The following is a 19,381-nucleotide window of genomic DNA, read 5'->3' as shown; positions in this document are numbered from 1 at the left end:
TTTTGATGCTTGAAATAAATTTTTAAAAAAATTATAATAATTTATTTTTGGATTATTTTACATTTAAAATTTACATCAAGAGATGAGGTGACGATCGTACAGATACAGAAGAATTTTATTGAAAAAATAATCAAATCTTTAACTCGAGGTGTTGTTTTAAATTATTTTTTTCCCCTGAGATTTTTATTTTAATAATTTATAATTCTGTCGTGGCAACATCCCAATATTTATGCATTCGACCATCCATTTCCAACGAATCGAGGTTACTGTCGTATTTTTCTTTGATTTCGGAAAAATCGTACTCCAGGTGATAAGGCATAAGATGCTGTAGACTGCCAAAATAAGCTGCGTTGGGCCCTCCGCTCAGTGATTTACGCCCCATATCCAGTCTTCTCGACGTATTGTACGATCTAGCGCTTCCGAAACGTCTGTAAATTGATTTAATTTTACTGTATTGATTGTATAAGAGGGTTTTCTATGAGATTTTAGTAAAGTTAAGCCTCGGATAGGTACTTTGAAACGAAAGGTAGAGGTTGAATGCAATCTGGTAAATGCGATACACTTTTGGTATGGGCCCATAAATCGGGTTTCGATGGGATCGATCGTTTGGTGAAGCTTTTCGATAACGTGTCTAATTCTTTATCGAATAACATTTGAGTATTTTGCTCGAGCATGTATTCCCAACATCGGAACCTTTCTTCAGCCATTTGTAATCCGGACCTGTTCAAGTATAAACAATTTGAATGTAATTAAAAGAAAGAATTATTTGGGATGAACTGAAGTGGAATACGATCTGAAAACTAACCTGTCAGAAAAGCTTTCTTCTCCATCGGCCATGTTCCCGTTGTAAATATCCTTGAATGAGATTTCATTTTGATCGCGGTTATTGATGAGGTCTTGAAGTGGTAGTGGGTGCGAGTATTTTCGTGTTGGCTGCGAATTTTTTTCACGTAGTAATGAATTTTATTTTTGGAGACATTTTCGGTGTACCTAATTAAGATTTGTTGATACTTACGTAATTCTTAATGCTAATACTGTCTCCGTAAATGCTTTGATTTATTCGAATCGCTCCGAATTTATCGCTTTGACCACTAGGCGATGATCTTTCACTATCTGTTAGATTTTCTATTCGACTTTGATCACAGGTGCATATTTTATTGGAACTCTAAATTATGAGATCGAATATCGATATGAGTTGTAGGGTAATAATTTTGAAAATCAAATTAATTTAGAAGTAGTCTAAGTTACCTTCGTAGATCTTATTGTTTGTCGCATTTCCTGAGCTAATAAATCAAAATCTTCGGCTAGATTTTGAAATCTTAATACAACGACACTCAATCCTTTCTCGCAGTTGTAACTTTGAGCCAGATCTTGAAGTCTTTTCGCTGCCAGGACAGGATTACTAACACTTCGAACTTCGGCTACCGCTTCTTCGGTACTGATGACTTCCCATAAGCTGTGGATCAAAAATTATTTTGTTTGTGATGTGTATTTGCATAAAAAAGGGAAGAAAATATGTTGGGGAGGGGGGGGGGGGAGTATAAATTATATAAAAGTTGAAATGAAAGATTTATGAAGAAATTATATTGACTGAAGCAGGACGTTGTATGAAATTTTGAGATACTCGTTGAGGTCATTCCAGGCCAAATCAGCCTGGTTTTGGCCTTTGGGTTTAGGAAAGTTCTCCTATTTTACTCAAAATTTGTTTGTAGTTTCCTCACATTATGACATTAGAAAAGAAGGAAAATTGCTATCATTGGCCCCAACTATACCCTTGACTCAGGTCCGGTCAGGTCAGGTCAGGTCAGGTGAGATTGGAGTTGTTTTTTTTTTTCAGAAGATGAAATTTCTTGTCCTAATGTCCAACTTTGCATTTCAAGTGCTGGAGAAAATCTGTTCAAGTGTTTCAAAGGCAGGAGTGGTTTCAAAACATATTCATCAAAAATTTCAAAAATTTGAAATTGAGCTTTGTTTGAAAGCTCAGTTTTTAAAGTTGATGAGAGTGTAAAAAAATGTCAAATAATCCGGGGCCAGGCCTCAGCTCTATGTTAAGATCGTCCGCAGTCTGACATCCGGCTTTCCTGTCTGGTCTCTAAAGGTCATTGATCCGTCTGTCTGGCGTACCAAAGTCGTCTGTCTTCCTGTATGGTCTCTTAAGGTCGTTGACCGGTCCGTCTGGCTTCTCAAGGACGTCTGTCTTCCTGGATGACCCCTAAAGGTCATTGACCCGTCTTTCTGGCTTCTCAAGATTGTATTCTTTCTGACCTTTAAAGGTCATTGACTCGTCTGTCCAGTTCCCCAAAGATGTCTGTTTTCCTGTCTGACCTCTTAAGGTCGTTGGTCCATCTGGCTGGCTTCTCAAGGCCGTATATTTATAGATCTTTCTTTCTGTCTGTCTGTCCTCTTAGGGTCAATGACCTGGTTACATGACCTTCAAAGGTCATCTGCCTTTCTGCCCGACCCTTGAAGGTTATCGACCCGGCTGTCTGTTTTCTAAAGGTTGCCTGTCTTTCTAGCTGCTAAAGGTCATCGACCCAGCTGTTTAATTTCTCAAGGGGATCTACTGTCTTGCCTGTCCTCTGAAGGTCATTGACCCGTCAGTTTGTCTTCATCGCTGACCCTTGAAGGTTATCGACCCGGCTGTCTGTTTTCTAAAGGTTGCTTGTCTTTCTAGCTGCTAAAGGTCATTGACCCTGCTGTTTTATCTCTCAAGACCATCTACCTTCTTGCCTGGCCTCTGAAGATCATTGACCCATCAGTTTGTCTTCCTGGTTGATTCCTAAAGGTCATCGACCCGACTTTCTGGCTTCTCAACATTGTCTTCCTTCTGACTTCTAAAGGTCATTGACTCGTCTGTCTGGTTCCCCAAAGTTGTCTGTTTTCCTGTCTGACCTCTAAAGGTCGTTGGCCCATCTGACTGGCTTTTCAAGGTCGTGTATGTATCTGCCTATCTGTCTGTCTGTCTGACTGACTGACTGACTGACTGACTGACTGACTGACTGACCTCTTAAGGTCAATGACCTGTCTGTACGACGTTCCAAGGTCGTCTGCCTTCTTGGCTGACCCTTAAATGTCATCGACCTGTCTGCTGATAAAGATCACTGCCCCATCTGTCTAATTTCTCAAGGTCGTCTACCTCCTTGTCTGGCCTCTGAAGGTCATTGACCCATCAGTTTGTCTTCTTGACTGGCTGCTAAAAGTCATTGACCCGTTTGTCTGACTTGTCAAGGTTCTCTGTGATTCCTGTCTGGCTTCTAAAGGTCATTGACCCGTCTGTCTGGCTTCTCAAAACCGTCTGTCTTCCTCTTAGGTTTCTTAAGATCATTCACCTGTCTGTCTGGTTTTCCAAGGTCATCTGCCTGCTTGTCTATTCTCTCAAGGTCATTGACTCATTTTTCTGGCTTTTCAAGGTCATTTACCCGTTTTTTTTGGCCTCTAAAAGTCGCCTATCCACTTGTCAGGCGTCTCAGCAATTTTAATACGTAGGTAAATATGTAATTTTGCTTCAAGTTCTAATGTCGGATTTTCAAATATTGTAAAATCAGATAAATGTCAGAAAATATGAAATAGGTAATATCAAAATACCAGAAATTGGTAATTTTTGTTTTTGAAAGTCTTAACATAGGTAATGAAGAGGATTTATCGCATTTTCCTTCAAATTTTCGAAATAGTCGGGGAGCCCACTTAAGGATAAATTGCACCCCCCCCCCGTCGATCCTCCGGGACAACTTTTTTTTAAAAGGGGGAGTCCTAAGCAACATTTCTAGCCCTTGTACTCAAAAAAAAAGTGGCCCTACTTACAAAATGGTGGCCATTTTGATTGACAGGTCAGCCGAAATCGCAGATTTTGCATTCCAACATAGGACTTGCTCAACATTTTTCAAACTGTACAAAAGTAGATCGAAAGATCAAGCAAAAATTTATCACCTGTCAAAATTTCAAGTGCCAAAGTGCGTTTTTCGATTTTTGGTGAATTTTTGAAAATCAAATTTTACCAAATTGACCAAGAAAGCTGAAATTTGGGATATACCCTATTTTCGACATGCCAAATCGATTGGAAACTGTTTCAAACCGTTTTGAGCAGTTCTGGAGCCTCCAGTAGATTTTTGAAACTCGAAATTCCCACAAAATTTCACCAAAATGGAGTTGGAAAGCTGAAATTTATTCTGTAAACTAATTTCAATACGCTACGAAGTCAACTGCAGGGGAATTTCAAGTCGTTTTGGAGCATCCAGTGATTTTTTGAAAATTACTGGAGCCTCCAGTAGATTTTTGAAACTTTTTTTTTGAGTTCAAGGGCTAGAAATGTTGCTTAGGACTCCCCCTCCGGAGGTTCGACGGGGGGGGGGTGCAATTTATCCTTAAGTGGGCTCCCCGACTAAAAGTAAGACATGAATAATTGAACTATTTTTTATGACTCAAATTGTGCTAAGCTAAGAACCTTCACTTTGACGTCAAACTTTATATCATTTGACCAAAAAAAAAATCTCAAGATGGAGCCAAAAGTGCAAAAATTTTATTTTTCGAAGCAACCCACTTCATTCTAGAGAGAGTTATAGGACTGCGATGATGGACTCTAATAATTACTTTTATTCCATCACAAATACATATGAGGCAAGGTATAGAAAAATTTGAAGAAATTGACGTAAGCCGATTCTTTGCTCAGTAATAAATTAAGCCTTTTTAAAACATAGGTAAAAAAATTTTGAATTTTAATAATAGGTAGGTACCTACCTTTTACTGGCCAATAACAAAAATTGATCTTGTTCGTGTAAGCTGATCTCAGTGGTATGCAGATCTTGCAATATGTTGGGTTGATTGTTATGGCCATTAGATTGTCGATGGTTCTGGTGGTTCTGAAAAATATCATTAAGTAAAACATATCAAACTATAATAATTCAGAATCACGAGTAGAGTAGAAGTATTCGTACAACGCACTTGATTGGCATTATTAGATAAAGTCAGAGATCCAAAATTCCTACACAGGATAGTCTTAGTATCGCCCACGCTAGCAATCCTCAGCAAATACCTCGACACCGTATTCTCTTGAGGATCCTCTGTTTTACAAATGTGGCACAACGTGATATGAACATCAGACTGTCTAGGGCTATCTTTCACCTCGCGAAGTAAAGAAACCATGGTGTATTTTAAATAATCGCTATTCGCCTCACGTTCGGTACGTTCAGCTAGTAACGTTGGTGGTGCTGTCTTGACTAGTAATTTTGATAATTCGGTGTCATTTGTAGTATCGAAGACACCGATTAGGGCTTCGGAATTGCAAAACGTCGGCAGTCTGAGCTGTGATATGTGTAACCTGCAGAAATCATTGCGGATAGAGAGTCGTTCGTCGCTGGTAAATTACAAGAAATGAAGTTGGTGTAGGTAAAGGTATAGATATGCTTACGTGTCAGATTTGCCGGTCGTTTCAGAAAATCCTATCGACCAAGGTAGTTGTTGTTCCATGGCTTTAATTTCTTCTCGGATTGGCATACATGGAAGGGAATTTCGATTGAAGCCGGATACGTCGACGAGATTCACTGATCGGTGGATTCTACAAGAGTAGGGGAAAAAATGAGATTTTGAATCAGTCAGTGCTATAAATTGGAGGGGAAAAGTAATACTCTCCGGACTCAGAACTTTGTCTGAACTTTTTATTGTCTTACTTGTAGTGTTGAAATTGTTTAGAGTCAATTTGTAATCTATTATTGCCGGAAATATCCAGGAACATGAGTTGTTTCGGGATCAACGACATGATATCTAATTTTTCTAAATAATTATGAGATAAATCTAAAACCTACAAAAAATAAATGCAATCTTTATAATCTCACCTCACCTATACCTACACTTGAACTAGGTACTTTATTTCAACTGAACCATAGGTCCTTTAGTTAATTGGGGTAGGTAGGGGTTACATAATATTATTTACCTACCTTTAATGAATTATTATTAACGAAGCTCGGACTGGTAGTTAATAAATTAGAATGAGCCCTGAAAATCTTCAAATAATACCAACTGCAGATGTTTTCTGGTAAATGGTACACATTGTTGCCGGATATGATTAATTCCTGCATATCTGGCCAAGCTGATATGCAACTAAAAAATTAAGAGAGAAAAATTCAATTTGATCAATGCTCAAAGATATTTTTAAAAGAACAAATCAAATAAGTAGGTAATTAAGTCTCCCACGTTTTTTGTGAAAATTTTACTTACCCTTCTGGCAAGGAACTTATGGCATTGTAAGCAACGTGCAGAACTTTTAAACGGATGCAGTTGAGTAATGGAGTGATATCAGTCAATGCATTTGATGTCAAATACAGTTGCTCCAGGCTTTCATTTTTACAAATGAATTGCGGTATCTCTTTTAAGCAGTTTTTTGAAACGTTGAGTATTTTTAAACTGAAATATGACAAAAATGGTTTTTAATTAGGTACCTATTACGGGTAAATTATTTGTTAATTTATTTGACTGATTGTACCTTACTAGGAAATCAAATAAGAATAAGATGAGTAATTTTTTCAAGTTTAGGAAACCTTTTCCTTTCTTTTTTGGGGACGTGAGTGGAAAAAAAGAAGCGAGCTGAAATTTTGTAGCACCCAGCAGCATCCCCTCCCCTCCAAATTACATCAGATTTCATTTATCCTGCTTTCTTGATACTTACAGGGAACGTATCCAACTGGCGGAAAAATTTTTGCACTGGACAAAATTAGATCGAAAAAGCATGAAAAGATATATTCACCTGCCAAAATGTCAAAAGCCGAAGTGCATTTTTTGATTTTTTTGGTAATTTTTTTATTTTAAATGAATCAAAATGTCACAAAATTGACCTAGAAAGCTTAAATTTGATGTGTATTCTATTTTTGACGACTCCGAATCGATTGAAAACTGTTTCGAATCTTTTTGAGCAGTTCTAGAGTCTCCGCAGATATTGAAAGTTGAAATTTCAACAAAATTTTACCAAATGAAATTCGGAAGCTAAAATTTACTCCAAACCATAATTTCAGCACGTTTAGTCGACTGGAGCTGCTTTCCAGTCGCTGTGAAAGCCTCTAGCGATATTTTAGAAATTCCAGTTTTTTGGGGACAATTTCGATGAAATTTTAAGGATTATTTTGTTTAAATTTATTTCTTTTTCTACACTTATTTTGTGTGAATTAAAATTAGAGTCAGCTTTGTAATCTCAAAGTGTGTATAATTGAATAGTTGTAATTTTGAAATTTCGGTTATTTGCCAACTGCCCAATCATTTTGTTGTCTATTTTCGAAAATTTCAACGATTTCCAATGAAATGATGACTTTTTGACGAATTTTTTTGGAAAAAAAGCCCTAAAAGATCAAAACTCGTAACTTCATCTCATCTCTATCTAATCTTGTTTTTAAAAAAATTTGGAGTCTTTTTAAAATTGACTAGATACTCAAGCTATTTCAAAAGCAATAGATGGATAGGGTTGCAATTTTTATACTTTTTGGAGTTTTTTTACATCAAATGTAACTTTTATACGAATTATTTTGAGCTTTTTTTTTTTATAAATCCAAGATCTGTATCCCACATCTGAGACCAACAAATGTCGAAGGATAAAAAAATTTACTCCAAAATTTTCAACGTGTTTTTATCGAAAAAATAATTATGGTCACAAACATTCAAACCTTATTCCACGACACAATTAGAGCAATTTTCCATTCTTTTAAAATCCCCTCAAGGTCTCTTGAAAATCAAAATTTTTATTTTGTTTCACTTTTTTTTAAAAAAATGTTCAGAAAATATGGATCATGAAAACTTCTAGAGGGGGAGAGGAGACGTGCCTGTATAAGTAAATCACAATCCAAAAAAGCCAATATTTTATTTCATTATTTTTTAGTAAGTACATACAAAAAATTTCAAGTTTGTAGTTCAATCAATCGGTTTTCCTAGAATCTTTTTTTTTTTTTTTTTTTTTTAATGGAAGGAGCAAAATTACACATGATCTGGGCTCGTTTTGAATGCCCTCAGTTTCTGGCTGCTCTCGAATCTTAATTTAATCTCGAATAATTTATTTATTGTAACTTATTTTTTTGAAAATATGAAAAAGCTAAAAAAAATTTTATGAACTTTTGGATTGAGCTGAAGAAGGTAAAAAATTGAATTTCAAAGAAATACTGATCTGTTTTCAAGAATTTTTTTTCAGGTAAGTACCTATTGTACTTGATTTTTTTTGCAGTTTTTGATTAATATTTTTTGAATTTCTTAAAGAAGTTCGTCTCAATTTTTGAATGAGATCACAATGATGGAGGAGGGGGTGGAGGGTGCAAAAGAAGGAAAAGATTTTGGTACGAGGAACACTGATCCTGTATCAATTGTACTCTTCGAGTGCCATTTTTCGATTTCTAGTGTTATAAGAAAGTTCGAATTTTCCTCATTTTGTATGAAAAAAATGAAAAAATAAAAATTTAATCGAACAGGTAGAATTAAGAGCGAGTTAATGAAACCTTATTTTAGAGACCTCGAATTTAGTTTTAAATTGTTCTGGATCCGTTAGAAAATTTTTAAACTTTCTCATTTTCAAAACATGGACAAATATTTTGAAAAAATTGCCTCGATGAAACAAAAGTAGTTTTTTTTAGGGAGAAGGGAGGTAGAGGGAACTAAAAATTTGCCATACGAAAAAAATATCAATTTTGCCGAATAAAATGAAGAGTTTTTAAAGTGAATAAATAAAACGTGAAATGACAATAATTTTGCCAATTAATATAATTCGCATTAAGGCTCATAAAAAATTGTTATTTTCCCTTTTAAATTTATAGAAGTTTCAAAAATGGATCTTTTTTTTGGTTTAGAAAAAATATAGAAATTGACCCGAGCAAAATGAAAGCAAAAAGATTTTAAAAATTCGTATTTTGAGAGGTAAAAAATTTCAGAATTTGAATGATGAGTTTTCAAAAATGTCAGTTTCGAAAATGAGAAGCAAACAGGTCCGAGCAGAGTGAGAGCAATATGTAGTTTCGAGAAGTAGAATTCCGCACTGTTTTTTCAGGTGAAAAGTGTGTTTTTTTTATCTTGAACATTTCTTAAAACTTGAATAGGTCTAATAGATTTTTATAAAAATACGATTTCGATTTGGAAAAAAAACTGTTCCAAACGAATCAAGGGTAGAAAAATTTTAAAAATTCGTATTTTGAACAATGTTTTTTGTAATGAGTTTATTTAAGTATTTTTTGACGGTACAATTTTAGAATTTAAACGTACTTAATTAAAAGTTTCGATTTTGAAATAAGTAAAGTAAAAGAAAAGCGAGGGCAAAAACTTACGAAAATTTATGTTTAGAGAAAGTGAAAATAGTATATTTTTTCGGTTTATAAACATGGCCCAGGGGGTCTCTTGGTGTATTGGGGCCCTTGGCAATCGCCAAATATGTAATATCATAGGCCATGTCCGCCCCTCGAAGATCCAAAAATCCGGTGGAGGCTCTAGAAGGATTTGAAAAAGCCATCAATCAATTCATGATGTCAAAAATGGGTCACGAAGCAAATTTCAGCTTTCTTTACCCACGTTTGTTCGAATTATAAGTTTTCAACAGGAAGTAGGTACCAAAGTCTTTGAATTTTTCAAAAATTTACCAAAAACCAAAAGATAAAATTCAGTTTTTGAAAATTTTTGTTCAGTGATTTTTGGATGATGATATATTCAATGGGTTTTCGTTTGGTGGGGATAGCTGCATTCTCGTAGGGGGTTTCCAAATTTTGAAAGTCTCGGAAAAAATTGAACAATTTCAGTTGATCATTCCAGCCCCATGATCTTTTTTACCCATCAACATTCAGATATCCCCACAAAATAAAAACTGCTCCTATAGGTACTGTGAAAACCATAAACTAAAGTAACCTCAATCTCATCTCGCCATTCGATTTCCGCGTAGATATATTCAAAACACATCGTAACCAGTTGCTATACGCACGTATCCTACTTTTCTTGCGACAATTTCAAAACTTAGGTAAACATTAATCTCGATATTCTACATATTCTTAAACCCATATTCCATTATCTGCAGAATATTTTTACGGTCGACGAATCGTAGCATACGCACGTAAATTTTATGCATAGCGTTGGCCAACATTTTAATTAGTTGATAGGTAGGTAATGTACATTATATTGTAAGACGTTACGAATAATTACTTCGACGAAGCGATAAAGAAATGTCTAGGTAACGTAATCAGACTATTATTTTGCAAATACAACTGCTGCAGTGGCACTCGACGCATAACTTGTGGCAGCGTTGTTAACTGGTTGAAACTTAATTGTAAAGTCGACAGGACCGAATCTTCGTTCAAAAATATATCCTGCGGTAGTTCTCGTAACCGGTTATGGCTGCAATTCACACCCTTCAGCGAATTACTCTCGGAAACCCAGTCGGGTAGTTTTTCTATCTCATTACTGTAATGATAGACAATATAAGGTTCGGTAATTAGTGCACTGCTATAAGTACAGGAACTCTCTATGTGTGGTTTGAGAGGAAACAGGTAAATGTACATTATATAGCCAAACGTGCTCGGTATGGTATACTTACTACGAGACGTTTAAATGCTGCAGATGATTCGGAGCTGGAGACACGGTCAGTGATTTTAATTCTGTAACGAAAAAATTTATCGCATTTTTGTTCACATTCTTCCAAAATATGGTATATACGAAGCACGTTGACCTTATACAATACAGGTTCAGGTGAAAAAGATGAGGTACACACAGGTATTCATTAGAGATTAATACTGACTTATTTGTCAAGTTGAAAGCTCCATATAAAAACAGAATGGCAGGTAAAATGGTGCGAAAAAACTCATACACGAAAATATTATTTACCTACATATTTTTCTCCCTAATGAATTAATCGTCGGTTTACTTTCTTTTTTTTTACGACAAAATGCAATGCAATGTAACGTTTAGCCAGTCATTGTACCTATATATTTTTTTTTGGTAGAAGATGCTTTCTTAATTAAACTCTCATATACCTACAAACGCCTATATAAAATAATATAGGTAATCTTATAATATTTTAAGTAGGTACATATCGTGCAAAAAAGTGCGAAAAAAAATTATTTACTGTTATGTGCAGCAGTCACGCTGGTTAGCGAAGTCCCATTTAACGTTAATTCGGAAATTTTATTCCTCGAACAGTCGACTCGTTCCAGCGTAGGTATTGCTGATAAGTCCAAATGTTCTATGCTATTGTTGCTGACGTTTAATTCGGTTAAATTCTGCAACAAATGAATATGCACGAGAGTATACTATAAGTAGGAGCATACATCGTCAGAATAAGATGATGCGGATGACAGTTTGAAGACGTGTGTGTGTACTTTCTAGCTATTTGAGATGTCTTTTATTCGGCGATGGTGATATGCGAGTAGGCAGTTTGGATAACGGTGTATGCGAGAGGACTAATTTCGAATTTAAATCGTTTTTGTTTTGGTTGTTTTAATTTCAATTGCGTGGTCACGTTGTCATTCGACATTAAAGAAATCAACATTTCAAAATATTAGATCTGACGAGGGAACTTCTTAACTTCAAGTTCAGAATCGAAGGCTCTCTGAGTCAGTAATAGTCACAGATTTTGGTCAATTTTTCATCAGAGCATGAGAACTCGTAGGGTAACATCCTCAAAAAATCATCTGCGAACGTAGCCTTTCTATGAAAAATTTTATGACCGGATACAAAACCAAAAAAAAAAACAAATTCTTGTCGTATTCAAATTACAGTCACATTTAGAGGCCAATTTTTAATTGGAGATAATAACCAGTACCTATATGAATTTTAAAGGACCTAGAATTTTTTAAAATTTGCTTATGTTGAGAGAGATCCTCAAAACGTGATGGTATAATTGGGATTGGACTAGAAGGAATATGGATCCTAGTGTAGTACCTGCCCAATTACACATTTCAAGATTTCGGGGTACTTTTTTGACAAAAATTTTGGACCTGGAAAATGCATTTTTTATTCTGTTCACGTTAAAAGTGGAACTCGAAACTGCTTAATTTGTAAGATTATAACCAAAGTGTATCAGTCCAATTGCACATTTCAAAATTGTAGTGAGTTTTCGGTATTTTGGGTCTTAGTTTTTGAAAAAAATTTGCCCCAAAACAGTGCTATGGTCCTCCAAATCAGTCACGATCGTCTCCTCTCACTAAAAACGCTGAATTATTGAAAGATTACAACAGAAATGATTCAATATATCTAAATAGGCTCTTGAAAAATGAATTATTCTTTAAATAGAAAATTTTATGTTATTCCTTTTTTTTTTTTTTTTGAGAAGTTCTTTGTTTTTTTTACATAATTTTGTTTGGAATTTCAATCAATTTTTGAGAAGTTTAAAAACATAAAAAGTCAAGAGAACCAAAATTAAGCACTCTGGTGTGAAGATTGATTAATTTATTGTTTTTTTTCCTGGACTTTCCTTATCCATTTCGAATATAATTATGACCTTCAAAATACTTGTTAGTAATTATGGAATATTATCTAGAAGCAGCTGTCTAATAATCATAAATTTAGAAATTTTGGAGCATTTTTTGAAAAAATTGGGCTTTAAAAATATTAATTGTCTTCACTTAGGTATGTGAAAATTTGGGTCTTTAACATGCTTGGGCCTATGCCCAATTGATTTTTGAGCTGCTTTTGAAAATTATGACTCGCACTTTTCCGAATGTTTTTATCTCGAATTTAAAAATCCCAAATTGCAGATCTATTTTTTTTAAAATTTGAAATTTCGACTTTATCTTTCCAGATAAAATTATTTTAATAACTCAAATTTTTTCAATTCACTTCTCAAAATTCTTTTTTATTGTTTTCTGGGCTATTTCAAGTTACAAAATTCAATTTCTGCTTTTGTGCTCATTTAGTTCAATTTTCCCATAGAAGATCCAAGATTTTTCAAAACTATGTATTTTAAATTTCAAATTTAATCTTTTCTAATTTGTTTCATTCATTCACGATATCTTTCACATTTCCAGAATTTAATTTGACTGATTTCTTGAAATTTCAATTTTTTCATTATTTTTTTAGGACGTTTTGTATTTTTGAAATGTAGATTTTTCCAATTGTAAGTTTGCTCATATTTATGTTCAAATTTCTGAATAAAAACATCCAATCCTTTAAAATAAAATTTTTTCGAGATTTCGGGAAACAAAAGATTTTGGGATTTCGGTATTAGGTATAAATATGATATTTTCTGCATTGCTGTGACTCCAAAACGAAATTGAGAGCTTTTATGGAGGAAAAAAATCGAAAATTTTCCAAAACATCAATTGAAATTAAAGTACCTACCTCTGCTTTGTTCAAATACTAATTCTGGCTTCCATAAAAACACGACATTTTGAATCATTTTCGGATTTTTTAAATTTTTTGTTGCTTCATGAAATTTTGCTTTCACATTAAAAGATGGTCCAAATGGGAGAAATTAAAGAAAATTAGGTGTTATTATTTTTCATTGAGAAATAGTAAAGGAAAATTAGACGTAAAAAAAGGGTCATTGGGAAAAGTGAGGTAGAAAGCTGAATAATTTTGGTATACTGGTCCATTTTTATGTGCTGAACACGAATCCGATGAGTCCCCGCGCGTCCCTGGTGAGCGTTCTCCCCTATTGTGGATCTAGAAACCCTCCAAAATCAGTTTTTTGCAATTTTCTCCCTCGCATTGCATTTTAGCGAAAAATATGTATTCAGATAAAAGAATCTACGTCAAATTTCCGATCTAGTGATATATCAACTTCCCTTCTACCCCCAAGGGGGGCGGAGCTAGAACCATTCAAATGAGAGGGGGTTTCTAAAAAAGCTATTGACGCAGGGGAGGAGTGAAATATCCCCCGAGAGCGTTCGGGTTGATACTAGCATGGAAGGTGGGTACCATCGAGAAACTTCCACTTGAAAAATTTCAGATCCATACCACCTCCCCTTTTTGGGGGACCCCTCCCCCCTTTTCTGAAATCTTAATAACACTTTTCTCAGCCCCATTTCAACCGATTTTGAAAAATTTTTCTGAAAGTTATGTATATCCTCAGTAGGTATCCCCACAAAAATTTTCAACCCCTACCTCATATTTACTCCTCAAAATGGCGTTTTAAACTTATTTCATGTTTTTTAACAATAGTAAAATTTGAGGGGGCGAAGTGCTCTGGAGAGGGCTAGATGAACGTAGAAAAACATCTGACGTCATATTCGTGCTCAGCGATATCGAATCATAAGAAAACGACACCCTACTCATTAATACTTAGTTATTTTCCCCAAAATTTCCATTTTACTCCAACCCTCCCTGAGACACATTTTTAGTTTTTTTTACACCATTTTGAGGGGTAAATATGAGGGGAGGGGGTTGAAAATTGTTGTTGAAGTTTCTGGTTTTATACAAGGTAGATAGCCGGCAATGTCCATTTCTCGCTGCTTCTTCATCTTTCCCTTCGTCAGATGCATGAATACTAGTGGAACTAAAATGAACTAACGAGAAACTGCACAAACATGATGCTTCAATTTTTGGCGAACTATTGAAAATCCAAATTTGAATACAGACAATTTATCCCCTTTTTTTCAGACAAAATGATGAAAATAAGTCCTGAAACTGATATCAAGTTATCAACCAATTGAATCCGAATTTCATACTCTCGAACCATATTCTCTGAAGCTTTCCAGCCTGATTGTCGATTTCTTTAGAATTTTTAAATGGCTCCAAATAGTGAAATTCGGATTCAAGCGGATGGTTCTATAGTCTAGAAAGAGCGATTGGTTCGCATTTCAAAAAATTTTTATGGACAGGAAATTTTTTGATTTTTACTAATTTTTTGTCTAGTAAAATTTTGGTCAGAAAATCGGACTTGAGGCGAACGCCTGCGTTAATCAGCCTTTACTTTAGTGGAAAAAATCGTTGAACAGGTTGAAGATCGAATTTAAGCCACAACTCGACTTTTAGCTGCCGAGTTCATTTCCACGCCTTTCTGGAGATGTTTCAAAATTTTGGAGAAATTCAAAAATCGCGCAGAAGGTTACAGGAATGACTTAAAATGGTGGAATTCGCATTTAGAGGAATGGTTTTAGTCTAGAAACAGCAATTCGTTCGAATTTCAACGATTTTATTGCGAACAGAGAATTTTGATTTTTTAATTTTTTTTTCTCGTAAAAATAATTCTGGTAAAAAAAACGTACTTGAGGGGTCCACCTGGAAATCTGCCCGAGTGTGGAAGAAATCATTAAACAGATAGGATATAAGCCATAACTCGATTTTTAGCTACCAAGTTAATTTCCACACCTTCTACAGAAATTTCAAAATTTTGGAGAAATTGAAAATCGTACTACGAGTAGATGCTTCAAAACGGCTTTAAGCATAAAATTTGGATTCGAGGGGGTTGATATATTAGTTTTTGGGTTCATTTTAATCTTTTTTTTGAATTAATTTTTATTTTTAAAAAATATGAATCGCCTGAATTAAAAAATTTACAAAAAATCGAAAAATCAACGATGGGCAGCTAAAATATAGGCTATGGAGTTTCAGATGATACTCTTTCCAGATATCGTAGGCTCGTTCAAATCGGAGGTGGACACCTTGAGAGGTTCCCTTGTAACTTGTAAGCAATGGGAAATCATGATGTTTTTTATTTTGTTTACTATAATTTTTTTGTAACTAAAAATGATGCTTCGAAATTTTGTGACGGACGACGACGAGGTCCTAAGAACATTGTACATACCTAAAAGTAGGTACATAATAAGTAGGTATGATCAAATGATCATTCAAGTTACGTAATAACATCCTATTTGCTGCAGCTGAGTCACTTTACCGGAAAAGTTCTGAAAAATATAGACTTTGAGTGAGCGTATAGAGTGAGTTGAAGTACCTAGTGAGCTACTAGATAGGTAGAGGTACATCATGATCAAGCCCAGCTCAAAGGAAACTGACACGGTCGCAATTATCGGGATCAAGGTAATTTTACGAATACCTAACTCGTATCTCATAAGCTATCTTTATTTTACGGATGAAAAAAAATCGTACGAAGAACGTAATACTTCCTTTGCAAGGTACAGTTCGATGTAGGTAAATGTACGTATGTACTCGTATGTATGTAGCGTATGATCACGAGTCTTCGACCTGCCAGCGTCCCGTAAAGTAGGTAGATAATACGTAGACGTACAATGTATTTTTGCAATATTTAAGCTGCTAAGTTTACTTACTCCATAATTAGCCAATTGGATATTTCCTTTCAATGAACTGTTTTTTAAATTGATGACTGAGAGATTGTTGTTTCGTGTTTCCCATTCCTGTAAAAAAAAGTATTATTAAAGGACAAGAGCATTCAGCATAGGTAGTTAAATTTGAATAATTGAATACAAGTCTTTAAATGTGTGGTAGCTAGTACATATTTGTAAAAAAAATTGAGATTGAAGCTCAGATTGGTGATCAAAATAATTGGTCCGTGGAAATTCGTTGTATTGAATTCATTTTCATGGTTTTTTCTTTAAACAAGAATCACCCCCTTCCCCTCCTCGAGTACCCAACAGTGGCCTCTGTTTGAATATCCCATTTGGAGCAGAATCGGTTCTGAGGATTTGGGAAAACGAAAAGGGAGGGGGAGGGAGGAGGAGGAGGAGGAGGAGGAGTTAAAAAAATGTTGAATAGAATTTCAAAAAATTCCGAATAATTTTAATAGGTACCTATTTTGAAAACTGCGATTTTATACGTTGAGAATTAGCTATGTACTTGACAACTTGATTTTCATCTGCACAAATAATTAATGTCCTGATTTCCTGAAGGAATTTGAAAATTCTGGAGAAATCAAAAATTTCGCTGGAGATTTTAGAATATGGTTCGAAATGGTGAAATTCGAATTTGGCGGAGTTGATAATAGTTTCAAGATAAATTTTCCAATTTTCATCATTTTTTTACGAAATAATTTTTTTTTTTCAAAAAAAAAACATAGTTGCTGAGAAAAAGACAACTTTTGGAGTTTTAAAAATTTGCCAATAATCGAAAAATCAATTTGGGCATCTGAAAATTTGGTTATAGGGGTTTCAGAAATTTAAACCATGCTCTTTCCCAAAACTGTAGATGGAGCTACTCGTAATATGTACTTCCATTCTTGCTTTTTTTTTGAAAATCTGAGCAGTAGGTAAAGTACATGGTATTTAAATCAGCATAAGCGAAGCGAGTCCTCCAAAGTTTTCGAAAATTCGTCAAAAATTCCTTAGTTTTGAAAATAAAAGGCAGATGATTGAGGTGATTCGAGATTCCTGAAAAATTATTCATTGATATTCATTCAAAAATTGAATCAGAGTTGACGAAGCATCCCATGGATCAAAATTGAATCGTTCTCCTCGCAGAAGACAAATTATCCTCTTTCTCCTTTACCATAAATGCTTATTCTTTGCTTCTTCTCTGAATTTCATAAAATTGAATTGTAAATTGAAAATATTTCATTAAAAAAAAGTTTTTACTCGAGGCGAGGTTCATCTTTATTCTGTTTTCAACATGATTAGCATTAATAAAAAAAATTCATTCATAGTGGTGCCAAAAATTGGGGGCAAAATGAGAAATATATTTTTCTTTTTATATTTTTTTTTGATGAGTTAAAGTACGATGGTCTTCTTGATGAAACTTTTCCAAAAATTTGTTTTCTCGATTAAACTTGTAATCCTTCAAAAATTGAGACCAAAAGGTGGAAGGGATGGAGTGGTTGGAGGGAAGGTTGGAAAGGTAATTTGAGACTGATAGTCTTCATTCGTGGGTATAAAAGTTTCAATATTTCAACCATTTTCATAAAAATTTTGCCAATACAATAATTAATTATTTTACAATTTTCTTATTTAATTTTTTAAAAATCATCAAACTTTGAAAATCGAATCAGGATGGGTGAAAAATGAGTCAGCCTCCCTCCCCTCCCCCTCTGATCTCGTTGAAAGTCTTCAAAATTTGTCGTTGAATTGATGAATTTCCAAATGTTGAAATTTGAAAAATGTTTTTCATTTTTTTCTTTTCATTCGCATTCAAATTGAAAAAATCACGTAAAAACCATAACTTTGATTTTTTTATGAATAAAATTTTATTTCTTATTCAATTTTCATGCACGTGTATCCGGTAGATATTTTAATTTTTAATTTTAATATAAATTCGTGATCTTTTCATCAGAGATAGGTAATTCTAAAAAATTAGGTATTGAATTGGAGAGGGAAGGAGGGGAGGGGGAATTTTAGGCACAATCAACGTATGTTTTTTTGTGTTCATTTTAAATTTACTGCGATATTTACAAAGCTCGAAATTTCGGAAACAATTTACACTCTAAAAAAAACCTATAGGTACCTATACTTAAAACTGTTACAATATATTCAATATTTAATCTCACCTGCTGCATTAAATGTTCGCAAAAACGCATGCTTAATTTCTTCATTCAAAAAACACACCACACAACATCGGTTAAATCATTTATAATTATAAATTTACACATTTCAACGAGAGATGACAATATTAATCAACACCAAAGCACCGCGAAGCACGAACCCACCATTCACCGGTATGGTATAGGTATCTATTCTATACCTAATTCTTCACCAATAAATGAAACAATACAACACTAATTCAACACAGAATTTAAAAAAAATACACGACACGATCAAATGATAATAATAAAAAAAAAAGACGTAGAATCGAATTCTCCAAATTAGTAAAAAAATATCCGATCAGAACGCGAAATTAATGGCACTTGAATTATTGTTTAAAAGTGTTGGTATAGTAACAATATCGAGTATACGGTGGATCGCAGGCGACTTATTGTTTTGAAATGGACGCTCACTGACCGAAGAATGTTTCATCCAGCGGAACCGAAATGTAAAATGTGCACCCACTGGAAATAATAACTTTTTTTTTCCACATTGCATAGACAATAAATATAGCTTAATAACTATGATATAACAAAGTTTATTCACCATACCAACGTGAATTTTTTACCTGTACATTACTCTGCTGCTTTTCCTGTTAATTAACCTGATTTTTTCAGTTCGTTGTTGATGAATTCGTCGTACTGATACAGCCTATAGGTAGAGGTCTAGGTACGATATACAGGTGCGTATAAAATTCTGGTGTTTGGATGACGATATAATATAATATTTTGGCTCGATTGGAAAATATACCTATGAGGATTTTTCATTTTTTATGATGAGCGATGAGATGAGAATGGTGCTAAGATCTAGGGACCTAATTACCTACTTAAAATACGAAAAATGCTGATTGCGAGTTTTAATTTTTATAATTAAATAACGCTGATAGTTTGATTTTGTGTTATCAAGTCGTGAAAACACTCAGATGCCTACTCGATTATTTTTTGCGGTTTTCTGTATGGAAGCAATAATTCCATGGTACTTATTAATTCCACATAATGAAAGGAATGCTTTCTATTTGT

The 19,381-nt window shown here is 34.3% G+C and overlaps 1 protein-coding gene across 1 annotated transcript; it reads right to left on the bottom strand.

Moving 5' to 3' along the window:
* Positions 1–19: 19 nt before the first annotated feature.
* On the bottom strand, positions 20–18,969 carry Phlpp (PH domain leucine-rich repeat protein phosphatase). Its single transcript, XM_065357340.1, has 16 exons — positions 18,329–18,969; positions 16,164–16,250; positions 11,063–11,216; positions 10,535–10,595; positions 10,144–10,401; positions 6,211–6,396; positions 5,931–6,093; positions 5,664–5,794; positions 5,405–5,551; positions 4,939–5,314; positions 4,735–4,856; positions 1,249–1,456; positions 1,016–1,165; positions 806–933; positions 514–720; positions 20–428 (listed from the first exon to the last, which is right to left on the bottom strand). Exons 1-16 carry the CDS (start codon positions 18,371–18,373, stop codon positions 197–199), a joined length of 2,655 nt encoding a protein of 884 aa, XP_065213412.1. The 5' UTR covers positions 18,374–18,969; the 3' UTR covers positions 20–196.
* Positions 18,970–19,381: the final 412 nt, after the last annotated feature.

This window comes from Planococcus citri, chromosome 3 (genome assembly GCF_950023065.1).
Source record: "Planococcus citri chromosome 3, ihPlaCitr1.1, whole genome shotgun sequence".
Taxonomy (NCBI): domain Eukaryota; kingdom Metazoa; phylum Arthropoda; class Insecta; order Hemiptera; family Pseudococcidae; genus Planococcus; species Planococcus citri.
Note: the sequence above shows the minus strand (reverse complement) of the source record. Positions and strands in the feature narration are given on the sequence as shown.

Excerpts from the sequence above, each read along its gene's own strand:
- Phlpp (XM_065357340.1), bottom strand. The coding sequence starts at position 18,373 with ATGAAGAAATTAAGCATGCGTTTTTGCGAACATTTAATGCAGCAG. Across the intron at positions 10,596-11,062 it reads CGTGACTGCTGCACATAACA|AATTAAAATCACTGACCGTG; the intron begins GTAAATAATTTT and ends TTTTCGTTACAG. Across the intron at positions 6,094-6,210 it reads ATAAGTTCCTTGCCAGAAGG|TTGCATATCAGCTTGGCCAG; the intron begins GTAAGTAAAATT and ends TTAATTTTTTAG.